At 35.9% G+C, this 15,640-nt stretch overlaps 1 protein-coding gene across 12 annotated transcripts in view; it reads left to right on the top strand.

Moving 5' to 3' along the window:
- PCM1 (pericentriolar material 1) overlaps window positions 1–15,640 on the top strand; it is a 42,092-nt gene that overhangs the window by 25,025 nt on the left and 1,427 nt on the right. For 6 of the 12 annotated variants that reach the window (XM_084517464.1, XM_084517459.1, XM_084517460.1 and 3 more), the window contains 17 exons: window positions 92–444; window positions 966–1,124; window positions 1,920–1,976; window positions 3,134–3,306; window positions 3,394–3,522; window positions 4,142–4,262; window positions 4,587–4,724; window positions 4,972–5,105; window positions 6,475–6,609; window positions 6,971–7,168; window positions 8,842–8,901; window positions 10,613–10,751; window positions 11,532–11,680; window positions 13,699–13,774; window positions 14,740–14,993; window positions 15,202–15,294; window positions 15,411–15,534. In XM_084517464.1, coding sequence (XP_084373590.1) covers window positions 92–444; window positions 966–1,124; window positions 1,920–1,976; window positions 3,134–3,306; window positions 3,394–3,522; window positions 4,142–4,262; window positions 4,587–4,724; window positions 4,972–5,105; window positions 6,475–6,609; window positions 6,971–7,168; window positions 8,842–8,901; window positions 10,613–10,751; window positions 11,532–11,680; window positions 13,699–13,774; window positions 14,740–14,993; window positions 15,202–15,294; window positions 15,411–15,534 — 2,492 coding nt within the window. The remainder of the gene's footprint in view (window positions 1–91; window positions 445–965; window positions 1,125–1,919; window positions 1,977–3,133; window positions 3,307–3,393; window positions 3,523–4,141; window positions 4,263–4,586; window positions 4,725–4,971; window positions 5,106–6,474; window positions 6,610–6,970; window positions 7,169–8,841; window positions 8,902–10,612; window positions 10,752–11,531; window positions 11,681–13,698; window positions 13,775–14,739; window positions 14,994–15,201; window positions 15,295–15,410; window positions 15,535–15,640) is intronic. The other 6 variants (XM_084517466.1, XM_084517462.1, XM_084517469.1 and 3 more) reach the window with 4 other exon arrangements.

Here is a 15,640-nt window from a genome sequence, read left to right as displayed (position 1 = left end):
TCCATAATTCAAGTTATGTATTTGCTTGGTAATACCTGCTGAGAATATCTGAGAGATATATGTTGTACTGTTTGTTTCTTTTTGATGGAAGGAGTCACAGACAACCTGAAGAGGAAGTGGAAAAAAGATCGACTTGGCTTAATGATAGCCAAGAAATGAAAAAAGATGATCCATCTCACCTGAAAGCGGGTTTTCCAGTTTCAGTACAAAACGTTGCTTCTGGTCATAAAAATCAGTCTGATATGAGCAGGAGAAGAGACTTTGAGGAGGAGTCTTTGGAAAGTTTTAGTAGCATGCCTGATCCAGTAGACCCAACTACTGTGACAAAGACATTTAAATCCAGAAAAGCATCAGCGCAAGCAAGCTTGGCATCAAAAGATAAAACACCCAAATTGAAGAATAAGAGAAAGAGTTCTCAGCTGAAAGGCAGAATCAAAAATACTGGTAGGTTGTAAAATCTTGATTCATGTTGTGTTTGCCATGGTGTATGTGAACTCTACATTACAGAGAATTTATTCTCCATAAATGTTTTCTGTAATACGTTCTTGAAATAAATGTTACTGAACTAAGAATTGATTTCACATGCTTTCTGAGCATTTCAGTAAATGAAAAGCATAAATTATTGGGAACCATGATTTGAATGCACAGTGGATACAGATTTATTAAGATACGGAATAAGTGGCCTGGAGAATCTTCCTCTTCATTAGGTCTTCATGTTCAAATTGAACAACTTGATGAAAGAGGTACTTCAGTGAAATGCAGAATTAGCTGAATGTAGTTACTGAGAGGGACAGTACTACTGCAGTCATTGAGGATTTAGTGCTGCTGTTTCACTTCAGTGAACAGAGGAAAACCTGAAACAACATCGGTGTTTTGCATCTTTGAGATTGTCCTTGAACCTATTTACAACAGTGATAAAACATTGTAAGCTTTTTTTAAATTCCCTTTCCATTCCCTCCCACAAGGTTATGAAAGTGCAAGCGCTTCTAGTGCGTGTGAACCCTGCAAAAGCAATAAAAGCAAACACTCTGAAGAGGTTGTTCATGCAAAGGTGTTCAGCAAAAGGAATCGGGAACAATTAGAAAAAATAATTAAATACAGTAGATCTACAGAAATGTCTTCAGGTATTGTTTTCTGAGTTTTAATAGTTATGGTCATGTGAACTTTGTATAAACGGTCTCCTTAGTTGCTAGTATATTATTTAAAATCAATGTATTAACACAAGACAATAATACACTTTAGCATGTGGATTTGGCTTTTTAATTTCTAAAGATTCTGTAAACAAAAGCATGTAACAGATGGGTATTGACTACTGTTGGGTGTTCTCTGTAGATTAGGTACTTGATTACAGCTTGTTTCTAATTTATTTTAATGTGAAACAAAAACCTAGTCAACCAAAAACCTCACTAATTTCCTGGTATTTCTATGGAAAGTGATAATTGCACAACAGATGCAACTTTGTTTAGCATTTTAATTACATCCTGTACTGCATGCATGTTTTCTTTCTGTCCATGCTTAAAGGAGCTCTATCAAATATCATTCAAATTAAATCTTATAACATTGCATAATCCCTTACATTTTTGCCATCTGCACTGCTTTTCTTGCGTCTATATCATAAAAATATTCTTTTTTGTGTCTTCTTAGGTTCTGCCAGTACCTTGTTTTGTTTGAAAGATGCAGATATGTTAGTTGTTGCAGCACGATGTGCAGCTTTGTCAATGTAGCTGTGTCCACACTGAGAGCTGTTTATTAGTGTGTATATATAAAATAAACTCTTACCAGTTAAGTTTTCACAATAAGCAGCTTTGACGTGATTTGGATGATTAAGCAGTTTTCCTCCTGCTGTTTTGTATAGACCCTGTCTTTATTTCTGGTGCGCATTTTTGTGTTTATCACTGTCTATCCCCACTTTCCTACAGCACATGCTAGGAGAATTCTGCAGCAGTCTAACAGAAATGCATGCATTGAAGTGCCAGGTAATGCATTCACTGCTTAGCTTCAACGATGTCCTCTTACTTTTTTTTTTTTTTTTCCTCCTCTTAGCTTTGATCCTACAGCTCAGACTGTTTAGCAGATGTTCAAAACTAGGTGTTGCAGCACCTTCTTTATAAACGAGGCAAGAGAACTTGTAGTTTGCACGATATGTAACAACACATACTACTTTAAATTGTGGTTGTGGATAATGTTGATCATGTTCTTGGTCAGTCACAATTATGAGTGGAAAATACACAGGTAGACTCTACAACAAAAATGAATTTCAGTGGACATTTTTGGTATATGTAAAAGCTGCTATTATATTTTAGTTATGACAAAGGGAAGCAATTTCTGAGGGCTTATTGCAGGTTGAAAAAGCTTGCCTCTATGCTTAAAAATTCTGGTAAACTATTTGCAGTAACAATAGCTGTATAACTGATAACTTCATTAACTTGAATACTAACAAATATGCATCTGTTAAACTCAGCTGAGTTGTTTTAAAATATAACTTTTTTTTTCCCATTCAACTCTTGTCCAAATATGTGTGTAATAATTTAGAAGTTGCAATATAAGGACAATCCCTTTAATTTTCAAAGGGTTAGTAGTCTTACTAGGAATCACATTGTCGTCTTGTGTCTATGTAATTGGGCTTAAGGGTAGGAGGTTTTATGTAAGCCTCGGTAATGTTATGCGAATGTAGGATTTATGCTTGTGTGGGGAGGGGTGGCTGAATTCAGTCTAGAATCTCCTTCATGTTCTTGATTATCCCTTGCAAAAATAGAGAATATTTATATATGCTTGAGGCCTTTGGTTGTCTTGTTTTGTATATGTTAAAAGTTGATTTTCAGTATTGAATACCTGTTCTGAAAGCAACATTGTGTTGTGTGTAATGTTCTGTTTAATAAGGAATTCTTTATAAAAATATTTGATAGTAAGAACAAAACCTTTTCTACACGAATGTTTTATATTTTGTACCTAAAGGATCGAGTAATTATTTCAGCATGTTCAAATCTTTGTTGCCTTCAGGAGATGAATAAACTTTAAGAAAGCAGCTATGTAATGGAATCTACAGTGATTGAAGTCTAACTTGCTTATGTAACACGGTTTTCTTTCATTTGGATGTCAAGAACTTAATGAGTTCTGTTTTTTTCTCCTACAGAAACTGGTAGCGATCTTTCTATGTTTGAAGCTTTGCGGGACACAATTTATTCAGAAGTTGCAACTCTTATTTCTCAAAATGAGTCTCGTCCCCACTTTCTAATTGAACTTTTCCATGAGCTACAACTGTTAAACACAGATTACCTAAGACAAAGGGCTCTATACGCTTTACAGGTATGCACAGAATTTTGGATCTTATGTATGAATTGAACAAATCTAAATACTCTTTTTTTTATACAGTATAGAGTTTATCTTTTCCAGGATATAGTGACAAGACATTTATCTGAGAACAATGAGAAAGGCAAATGTACAAAATCACTGAATTCCACAACATGGATAGCATCCAACTCTGAACTCACTCCCAGTGAAAGCCTTGCTTCTACAGATGATGTAAGTTTTAATTTCAAGTTCAGAAGCTCATTTACTGTCAGCTTTTCGTGTATTTTCAGTTTACATGCATATTGGGTACAGAAATAATCACAGTAGTGGCTGAATTTGTCAAAAACTAATAAACATTCTAAAATTCTGAATGAAGGTATGCAAGAGAAGCTTCATGCAGAAGTGATTAGACATGGAAGGATTCTTTACACAGAAAATTAGTGATGTGATAGGGAGGAACAGAACACAGAGGGGATATGAAGGGAATAAATGTGATACTGATGCTCAAAAATAGCTAATACCCACCCTCATGTGAATAAAGTCAGGTGAGTACTGATCAAACACACAAGGTTCTCAAGCAATTTTTGAATTTTTGTATTTAAGAAACTACTGATGCCTCTGCTTACCTTCTTATGTGTTTATAGTTAAGTATTTGGAGAAGAAAAAAAAAACATGCTAGAATTATCTGACTGGGGCAAAACCCTTGCTTTCAGGATACAAACCTGTTACACCGCCTGGTGACAACCCTTAATACCACAGCATGTGCCTGAAAAGAATTGCTCACTCATTCTCACATCTGTGAGAGTATGGTGCAGTTATGCTCTGTATTCAGCTGATCAATGTTTTTTAGGAAACTTTTGACAAGAACTTCCCTACAGAAGCATGCCAAGACTGTGAACCAAATGATGCAGACAATGGGAGTACTATGTCTACATCTTCTCATTTTGAACCCTTTGCCACAGATGACCTGGGTAAGAATGATGTGATTTACAACATTGCAAGTATTATTCCTTCATGTGCTCTCCAAAAATGCCTGCAATCGTGAACTCTTATATAGCGCACTTCTTTTTGATATAATATGTAACTACATGTTTTTTATTACAAAACTTGGAGCAATTAGCCACTTGTGAAACACTTTGAGTTGATCAAAGTGTATGTTAAAAAAAAAATAAATATATAACCGCAATTATGTGTAAACTTAAAAACCTATGGCTTTGAACTAATTTGTATCTGTTTACTTGTCTATCCATTGAAAACTTTATTTAGATTAAAAGGTGTTTTTATTCTAAATATAGGCAACACAGTGATTCACTTAGATCAAGCTTTGGCTAGGATGAGGGAATATGAGCGTATGAAAATTGAAGCTGAAAGTACCCTTGACTCTGAGGGCTGCTCTAGTAATTTTCAGGGTGCTACTGCTGCTAAATTAGAAGGTATGCACATATGTACATATTTTGCTTAGTTTTAGAAAATAATTATTCTAAATATCAAGAATAATTTAATTGGCTGACTTGCTTTCCTCTTCGTTTATATTGAAAACTTAGCAAAGCTTCATAGAATCTTAACATACTTAAGCAAATTTTTGATTTACTTTAAAAGAAGAAAATGTATATCTTTTGAAAATGATATTTCTCAAATAGTAATGTTGAATGACTTAGACGTGTGCTCTATTTTAACAAGGTCCAAGCACCAGTGAATGTCTTTCTGCACCACAGTCAAGTGAAGCTTCTGCTGTTCCATGTCCTCGCATAGATACTCAGCAGCTTGACCGGCAGATTAAAGCCATTATGAAAGAGGTCATTCCTTTTCTGAAGGTAAGAATTCTTTTCAGGAACATCTAAAGAATTAGGAGAATAAGACAAGCTCTACACTTGCATAGAAGAATATTGTTACTATTGAATTAGTAGAAAAGGTGAAAGCCTTTCTGTGTTTAAGACAATAAAAGTAGATTTCAATTAATAATACTTCTTTTTACCGTTCGAAAGCAAACTTATTTGCTTGCACTTTGTTGAACATGTGTGAATGTGTTTCAGTACTTGAAGAGTAGATCCAAAATAATAGATTTATTTTGTAATGGGTTTGTAAAAAATAACTTTAAGTTGTTATTAAGATAAGTTTACCATCAAATATCTTTCAAGTTTCCATTTTATTTAAAATGGGTAGCACATCTTAGGAACAGCTGCCAATATGTACGAAGTTGCAGATACTGCTGAGAATGAAGTAAGGATTAAATACTCCACTGAAAGATTCTGTGGAGATTTTAATGGGAAGAAGAAATGGTAAAGTTTCTAGATTGTGTAAGGTTGGTGGACTTTGGTTTCAAGAACAGGGATTTCTTTGTTTGGAGCTGACTCAATCATATAGAAATGTTTGGAAGTGTATTTCTGAAGTATTTGCTCAGAAAAACTGAAAATTCTAACTGAACTGCTACATACGATTTAACTTGAGATATTTTTTGAAAAATAGTTGTTGTTGTTGATTAACATTAATTCTTCATGCTTACAACTATCTTTAAAGTTCTGGAGAACTTGTGAACTTCTGTCTATACAGAAGAGAAATGTAATTCTTTAAAGAAGGAAGAATAATCACAGTTAATTCTTTGCAAGGTTAAGGAACAGAGAATGTTGAGTTGTAAGATGAGCAGAGAATGTTGAGTTGTAAAATGCGTAAGTCATCTCCATTCAGTTCAACTTCCCTTTTATAATATGACCAGTGTGTAGGCTTAGGTTTGTGTGATAAGGTGCTTAGTTGATATTAGTTGCAATTTTAAAAACTCTGTATGACTGACATGCCACCACCTCACTGCATGAGGGCTTCTGTTTTGTTTGCAGTTTTAAAGAAGCCTACAGCAGTAGGTATCTTACGGTACACTTTCATACACATGTAACACAGTAATACAGTTGTTCAAATGGTACAAGATGACACATACATCCAGTATGTTAGTATGTATTGGACATGTAAGTGAGATAGTTCGTGTGTCATGGTGGATCAGTCATTAATGAGGTATGGTATCTGCTATAGTTGTGTTCCAGTTTAGTTTGTGAGGGAAGCTAGAACCTAAGCAATCTATTTCTGCAGTAAGATTCCTTGAGTGCATTTTTTTTTTTAATAAATTAATTTCAATATTTGAGATGAGGGCTGACTCTCTTTTAGTGGTAACTAAGCTCATCTTGTAACATTTAGGAACACATGGATGAAGTATGCTCTTCTCAATTGCTGACATCAGTAAGACGTATGGTCTTGACTCTTACACAACAGAATGATGAAAGTAAAGAATTTGTGAAGTTCTTTCATAAGCAACTCGGCAGTATACTTCAGGTTAGTAGCTTTTCAATATTGTTTTGCAATACTATATTGCAATTCAGATAATCAGCTAAAAGCAGATTCCCAAAAGCAATATTTTACAACTCTGGTGATAGCCCTTGTGATTTTCTGAAAATCAGTAATTACTGTTTTCTTTTTTTCTACAAACATGAAGATTGAATCAGTAATTTGATAAGTTCTGTTTTATGGTACTAGAGATTCTACATGAAAGCTGTTTAACACACTAAACTTGTTTATAATAGTTTGTAATTTTATTTTTAATACTTAAGTAATTTTGAGAGTTAAGAATATGACAAGTACTTAGTCTTTGAAGTTTGAAAGTTTGTTTCAAAAACTGAAGTATTTCTCTTCATAGGATTCACTGGCAAAATTTGCTGGTAGAAAACTAAAAGATTGTGGGGAAGATCTTCTTGTGGAGATTTCTGAGGTGTTATTTAATGAATTAGCCTTCTTTAAACTCATGCAAGACTTGGACAGCAACAGTATTTCTGTAAAGCAGAGGTGTAAAAGAAAAATAGAAACAACTGAAGAGATACAGTCTTATGCTAAAGAGGTTAGTTTTATTTATTTTTAATTTAGCTTTTCTAAATTTCGTAGATGTCTGTATTTCCTAAACTTGTTTGATTAACTTAGTTTTATATGTTGTATATATGGGTGGTGGTTGTGGTGTGGTTTTTCTGTGTGGTCATAATTTATTGATTCTCTGCTACAGATGTCTAGTTGTGTAGACTTTATAAATGGGAAATGTAATTTAATGGTTATATGTGCACATCAGGCAGAATAGTCAAGTGATGAAATAATATTAATATCTGGGGCCATCAAGTGGTCAAGTATTTCGACATACAGGTGTCCTGGCTCATTGTGTTTTCAGCTATTCCTACAGGTTTCCTTGTGGTAGCTTATTAAGGCACCAGCTTTTTATAACACTGTTACAGCTAGGTATTCTTCAAACAGTTGGCTTGTTGGCATATGTACCATCTATGTCTTCCTGGCATTAGGGTAAAAAAAAAAATATATGTACACATGTATCTTTGAAAATATGTGAGATTGTACTACGTATTCTGCTCTAACAATGCAGTTTTTAGTTGCTTTTGTCACCCTTTACAGTATTAAACATGTTTTGTGACTTTTTCTATTGCAATCCTGCAGTTTTTACAAACGTAACTTTTTTTTAGTAAGGCAAACTGCTTACAAACGAAATGCTAAAAGAGCTCTTGTTCATATAACTCTTAACTTAATTGTGTATCTACCTCAGTGTTTCTTCTTGTGTAGTCCTTTCAGCTTTCTTTTAGAAATACAAATAGAAAAAAAAATAATCTATAAAGTCATTCATACTTTAAAATGACAACAGAAGATACTGTGAATCTGTCCTCAACTATGAACTTGTGGTTTTAGCCATAGCATCAACTTAATTTCAGTATACCTCAACTTAGATGTGCCGGTACTGTAGCTAGTGTGAAACTGGCTCCTTTACAAGCGGCTCCACAGTCTAAGAGATTATCTGAATTGAGAGAGATTTGGATATGATTTCCTGTGTTATCTGAAGTGGGTCATTGGATCCTCTTACATAAAGGATTGGTTTATACCATGCCATAAGAATGCATGGAGCCAAATTAGATCTGTCGTGTTGTCTCATCTCCTGGTGGAAGTCAGTGAATTTGGGTTAAAGTTTAGTGTCTGTGTTGTTGCTGAGACATAAATTCAGATTCAGTGGGGGCTGAGGTGAGCCAGAACTGGTAGGTCCTGGATATTTTGTACAGATCATACAAATATCTCTATATAATCTTCTCATAGCTTTCAGATCCAGGATCCTGATACAGGCACGTCTGATTTTAGTCCATTTTGTGACTGTCTTGAGTTCAGTAAACTAACTGGTTTTAGATTCCATGCTGAAAAACACAGCTCTTTTATTTGATTAGAGGTGGCATACCTAATTCTATAGGTTAAGTAAGATTCAACAACAGTCTAGAGAAATAGCCTGTGTACACATGCTTTTTAAAAGAAAAAGGTGTAGCATACTTCTTGCAATATTTTGCAACTCTAAAATTGTGAAGACATCTGTGCAAGTATCTCATAGTCTAGAATTCCCCGTGGCTTACCACAGTTAGCCAGATAGCAGTTCTCGGGAAGACTGCATTTCAGGCAGCCTTCCATGAAGCCTTAGTTTGGTTCAGTATTTCAAACTTATTTCAGTGTAGAATTGAAGACAGTTTGTGTTTCTTCTAGGCAAAAAAAGGTCTCCAGGTGGATGTTTGTTCATCTGCTGAAGATGTCGATGAGGACAAAGTATGTTTACGCTTCTCAACTGTCTTTATTCATCAGATAATTTCACAGATGATTTAGGCTTACTGTTTCCTATCATATAAATCCAGTAGCTGTAAGCTGCCCGTTTCTTAGTGTTTATAAATTCATTAAACATCTTGGTTTTTTTTTCCTATGTTGTTTCTAGTGATTTACTTTATCAAAGTAAATTATAACTTCCCTTTGGTAATTTGAGTTGCCAGTCTGGAAAATAAGTATAAAAAAAGTCTTAATCAGTAAGTCTCTGTTATCATATGCCTTCAGTAACATAACTTGGATATTGGTTCGTTAGTTGTTCTGGTTTTTATTCCATTTACTACTGCAAAACCATTGTCAGTGTAAACACTGATGAATTTCTTACAAAACAGTATCTTGTTATCTTTCAACAAGTGCAGTAAGGTTAACAAAGACAGCATTAAACATACTTTTCTTATTTACTGGTGAACTATTATGTAAAGTCTAAAAAGAACAAAGTTCAGTCGTGTAACGTTCAACATGAAATGGAGTAATTTGTGATGCTTTATTTGCTTTAGCGTAGCAACTTTCTTTTCATTTTAGTATTTATTTTCTATGTTTGGAAAAAAAAAATTCCAAAGTCATCTTATTAACAGATTTGATCTTCGGCTCAAAGCACTGAGAATGCAGTCATTCTTTGAAAAATCAAATAATGAGGGCAGTAAATAAAGATGGTGCTCAGCTACTTTTAGTAGTGGATGTTTTATTTTGTAATGTTACTCAATTATTTTTCATCCTGAAGAGAAGACAGATGTTCTGCATTGGGGCACGTAGTTGAGATCTTTGGAGTTGCTTCGTGTGCTTTCTGAGTTACTAAATGTTAGGAGCTGAAACATTGTTTTTTTTTTCCCTTTAAGTTTGTTTTGAAAACCATTAAAAATCATTGTGGTAGGGGAGAGGAGTTGTTTTTAAAATTTTGTTTTGTTTAGTTTGAAATGTTTGGGTTTTTCCAACCAAGAATAAGATATATGATGCACTAAAATAGTGTGAATGCTATCCTAGATATCATATGCATATGTATAGGTCTAGAGTCAGTGCTTTCTTCTAGGGTTTTGGGCATCTGTTATACTGCTTAGGAAGTGCAAGTGGGAATCTATATATTACTTGTTTTGATTGCTTTCATGTAGAAGAGTGCTGCAAGATTTGGAGTCAAACTCAGGGCTTTATCTTGGGTTCATATAGACTGAGCAGAAACTTCTCACTTAAGGTATTTAGCAAATCATTTAGCAGAGAAACTGTTGAGTAGCTCTTGTCAAAGAAATTCAAAGAAGTGTTAGGGAATACTCCTAGTATCTACTAGAGGTCATTTAGGAGTGAAAAGAAACCACTAGACAGTAACAATGCAAGTGTTCTACACCTCCTCATGTTAATGAAGTACCTGACTGAAGGAAAAATGCTTAAAGCTAGAAAGTCAATGGATATGAGCCTTTTCAGATAATGAAATAATCAGTTATGGTGTCCTTTATGGATGATAGTCTGAATGATGTGTGATATCTCTTAGTAGGTTCTGAAATACCTTTGCAGCATTCATTTCAAGGCCTTACATCCTTCTTAAACGTTAGCTTTTAGCCTGCAGGTGTTTGATTTTGAGGTGGGGGGAAAAGGTGATTCTTTGCAGGAACCATAACTTAATCTGTAGATAAACAAACATGAAATCACAGGATGTTCTTTGTTTTCCTAGGACAAGGATGAGACTGAAACTGTGAAACCAGCAGAGAGCTCAGAAATGTATGATGGTAATGAAGTTCCTGAGAGCATTAAGTCTGATGCTTCTGACCAAGAGGAAGATGAAGAAAGTGAGAGTGCCCCAGTGGCTATAAGTAAGTGCTTTTTATAGCTCATTAGTCAGTGCTTTCACCGTGGTCTTGACCAGCTAATTTTACAACAGAAATTTCATGAAGTGCTGCTTTGTAACATCTTCCTTCAAAGGCTTTCTAGTCAGGTCTTTTCCAGTGAAAGTTTTCCAGTATGGTATTTACTAATACCTTGTCAAGGGTTAAACGTTCCGATAAGAGGAGCTTTTGCTCTTTCTAATTACTGCATATCGTAGAAGCACATGTTGGAAATGTATTCATAGCTTGCTAAGTTGCCTATCCTGTTTCAAACTTGAAGTTTCTCAAGCTTTGAGCTGAATAATGTGAAAGCTGCCAAAATTCTGTGCAACTTTTCAGTTAGATGAATGTTTGAATATGCTTATTTTTCATATTTTTTAATAATCTTGCATGTTTTTTAATCAATTCTGTCCTGTTTGTCAAAAACCAACAACTCGTGTCTTGGTTTCCCCTACTTACATTCTTAACACCAATTTGTTTAATAAGTTAAATACTACTGTGTTGGTGTGAAATATTTTTTGATAATATGGCTCATGTGGAGCATACGAATAGTGGAAAATATGTCATCACTGGATTGTAATTTAAAGGAATGTTTTGACCTTAGAGTTGCAAGTGATGACTGCAGTAAATCCCTTAAAGGGATTTGGATTTTGCAGCCATCTTACTCTTTCAGATGCATCAGTAAGAGTTCTTACTGAGAAAATAACAGCAAGTTATATTAATATGTAGATCCAATATGAAGGCGGTTTTATGTTGATCTACATTTAGGCTTATCAAAAGCAGAAACCCAAGCTCTGACTAACTATGGCAGTGGAGAAGATGAGAATGAAGATGAAGAAATAGAATTTGAGGAAGGACCTGTTGATGTGCAGACATCACTACAAGCTAGCAGTGAAACAGCAACTGAAACTGAACAGGTATCACCAAAGTTGTAAACACAACACAAGAAAGCTAAGTCAGTGCGTAACCTTTCAGAAAAATATATTGTAGCACACTTCATACTGATAAAGGTAGAGAAACAAAGCAAGAGATGAAATGAAACCAATGGTTGCTATATTAAAAAAAAAAAAAGCTTACTACTCGTTGCCTGCCTGAATTTATTGCTGGCATACTTGATGCCAGCATGGATGCACACACACACATGCATGTTTAAGTCTGCTGTTGCAGAGATAAAACATAAGCAATAGGAAAGGTAAACTATCAAAAAAAAAAAAAAGAAGTTTTACGCTGTTAACTTGTTCTTCTGTGCTTGCTGACATCAAGGTAATTATTGGGCATTAATTTGCAGAAGACATTGACACTTGTATTTTAACATGTCTTTGATTTGTCTTTTCTTTTTACAAGGTATGTAATATTTTTTTCCAGAACAGTGGTGAAATGTTATTGGTTGTTATTGCTATTTCATTGTTAGCTTCCTTAAAAACACCTGGATGTGTGTGACCTGGTTTTGGAGACTTATTTACTGACATGCAAAGAATTAACAAAATGGAGTTTTGAGTCTTTTGAAACTCTGGTTTACTCAAAGCTACTAACATTTAGGCAATTTATAGAGCTTTTTGTGCCTTAAAAGCTAAAACATTAGGTATTTCCAGTGGAACCAGAAGGTTTATTTGGGAACTACCATAGCAAAAAAATAAAAAATAAAAAAATTAAAATTACATGTTCAGATAAAACACATTGTCGTGGTTCTGCTCGAGTGGGCAGCCAAGCTCCACCACAGCCGCTCTCTCACTCCCCCTCCTCAAAGAGGAATGGGGAGAAAATATGTGAAAAGGGCTCAAGGTTGAGATAAGGACGAGAAGATCACGCAGTAATTATTGTAACGGGCAAAACAGACTCAGCATAAGAAGATAGTAAGATTTATTCCTCGTTACTAACAAGTGAGAGAAGTGAGAAACAAAGGAAAGAAACCAAAAGCACCTTCCCCCCCATCCACCCTCTTCCACCTCCTCCCCCCGAGCGATGCAGGGGAACGGGGGAATGGGGGTTCTGCTCAGTCTACAGCACTTCTTCTCTGCCGCTCCTTCTCGGTCACTCTCGTCTCCTGTGCTGTGGGGTCCCACCCACGGGATGCAGTCCTTGATGAACTGATCCGGCGTGGGCTTCCCACAGGCAGCAGCTCTTCCAGAACTGCTCCAGATATGGCTCCGTACCACAGGGTCCATCCCTCAGGAGAAAACTGCTCCAGCCTGGCTCCCCCACGGGCAGCAGCTCCTGCCAGGTCACCTGCTCCTGCGTGGTCTCCTCTCCACAGGCTACGGGTCCAGCCCGGAATCTGCTCCGGCAGGGGTCTTCCACAGGCGGCAGCCTCCGTCGGTGCAGGGCCACCTGCTCCACTGTGGTCTCCTCCACGGGCTGCAGCGTGGAACCCTGCTCCACCGTGGTACTCCATGGGCTGCAGGGGGACATCCTGCTTCACCATGGTCCTCGCCACAGGCCGCAGGGAACTTCTGCTCCGGCGCCTGGAGCACCTCTCCCCCTCCTTCTGCACTGACCTTGGCGCCTGCAAGGCCGTTCCTCACTCTCCCAGCTGCTGTCTGGCGCAGCGTTTTTTTCCCTGTCTTAAATATGCTCTCACAGAGGCGCAAAACAACATCGCTTATTGGCTCAGCTCTGGAAAACAATGGGGACCTTCCCAAACATGGGGCAGCTTCTAGATCCTTCTCACAGAAACCACCCCTATGGCCCCCTGCTACCAAAACCTTGCCAGGTAAACCCACTACACACATGTATCAGTATTAATAGGTGGTTGACCAACTGATTGAATTCTATTTCCAAGAGTAGAACCGAATATTTTTATTTCATGCTAGTTAAGACAAAAACACTGAATAAGTGTACAATGTGGTTTTTAATTACCAAGGAAGAGTGAATTATGCAATAAGCTACAAAACTGGTTAGTAGAACTTGTTCTAATTCATTTTCACCTTTTCAATAGACTCCAAACCAAGAACTGAATAAAACAAAAGGCAGTGATACTATGTCATCCAAACAAGAATCTGCTAATGTAAAAGGTAAGACCAGTATGAATGGAGAGATTAACAATTCTATATGAATTGCATACTGTGAGAATTATCTGGGACAGTGATAATTGAGAGGATGATGACCAAACTTGCAAGAGTTTGTTGGGCTGTTTTTTCTCATGATACTGTCATTTGGCTTAATGCATCTGTGTTAATATAAATGTAGCAAATCTTTTAAAGAGGAAGCTTGAAATAATCTTATGTAGGTAGATGCGTTACAGTTTTTGATGTTTAACACTTAAATGAATTTCAGGTAATTGTTGCAGCCACTGACAATTATAGCTATATAGTGTGTCTATTACAGGATTTTGTTTGGATTTGTCTAGTACATGTTTTTTTCCTGCTACTGCCATTTACTAGCAATTGAAATAATTTTATATTTTGAAGATTTATGCTGGGTTGTAACTGATTAAGAACTGAGAAATCATTTTCTGTGTCAAAACAGCCAACTGGTATGGATGTTATTTCTAGCTGTAATCTCCTGCTTTTTCTGTGTCCTTTTGTTGGAAATACTGGTTTGGGGTTTTATCTTTCTTAGACTAAAAGCAGAATTTGAATAGATACAACATCAACACAAGAATGTGTCAAAATGTTAGGGGATTTGTTGTTCTGAATCTCCTTATACCTAGATGGTGTATTTAACAGTAGGCCTTACAGTTCTGGAGTTGGTTTTAAAAAATAAAAAATGCTTTATCAAGTCAGAAGTTTTTAAATCAGATACTGTCCTATGATAATTGCTGATACCATAGTGTATGGCACTCTCTAAGTACAAATAACTCATGTTTTATTTCAATAAGTTGTGTGGGTCTGAGGGTCTAATTCACTTTTTCACTTTCATTGCTTATTTGTAGCTTTGAATCATAATTTGTTTAAGGAAAAAAAATATAATCTGTTTTTTATACACTCAGAATCTTTTACCATTCCTACCTAGTTAAAATGAAATTTTATGGTTTTAGGTGAACAAGATGAAGCTACACTTCTGCCTCATTACCTCAATGTCATGGAGAACACACCACCTTTAACAGTCAACGCCCCAGAATCATTTATAACAGCCAGTGTGAAAACAGAAGAAATGAGCTCATCGTTACCAGGGAATGAAACTCAAAAACTTGATACAGCATGCGTGGTAAACAAGTCATCTGCTGGAAGTTCTGAAAGCTCCATGGCTGGCAGTCCTGATACAGAGTCACCTGTATTAGTGAATGAATATGTACGTATAATTCAGTTGGGATACATCTAAGAAAAATGAAAAGCTTTTTTTTATTTCAGTGTTATTTCTTGTTTCCAGTCTTGTTTAGTTGTCATCTGCAAATTTGATGTGGGCATTTCTTTTTGACGTACTGCTTAAAATGTTAAAAATTCTAGTTTTGGAGTGAAAATAAAACAGTGGCACTAAATGTCACTATTTTTATTAACAGGAAGCTGGTTCTGGAAATATAAGTCAAAAATCTGATGAGGATGACTTTGTGAAAGTTGAAGACTTGCCCCTTAAACTTGCAGTCTATTCAGAGGTACTTTGCTGTTTTTTGTTGTTATTTAGAAGTGCATGCTTTAAATGTCTTGATTATCATCAAGACAACAGTAAGAATTATCTAGAATTCTGAGTTTTGCTTTATCCGTTACAAAGGCAGATTTAATGAAGAAAATAGCATCGGAGGCCCAAACCAACAGTTTGTCTGACGAGTTACTGGATGGAGGTAGAGCCCAAGAGGAAGAACTAGTAGGAGATGCCCAAACTTTGAAAGAACCAGGTAGGGATTATTTTCTAAATCATCTCCACATATTGGGAAAACATCGTGAAATGGCCTTAGAATTTACATATCTTGTTGTCATTGGCTGAAGTAAGAAATCACAGTG

This window comes from Aythya ferina (assembly GCF_964211825.1).
Source record: "Aythya ferina genome assembly, chromosome: 4".
In the NCBI taxonomy this organism is placed as follows: domain Eukaryota; kingdom Metazoa; phylum Chordata; class Aves; order Anseriformes; family Anatidae; genus Aythya; species Aythya ferina.
Note: the sequence above shows the minus strand (reverse complement) of the source record. Positions and strands in the feature narration are given on the sequence as shown.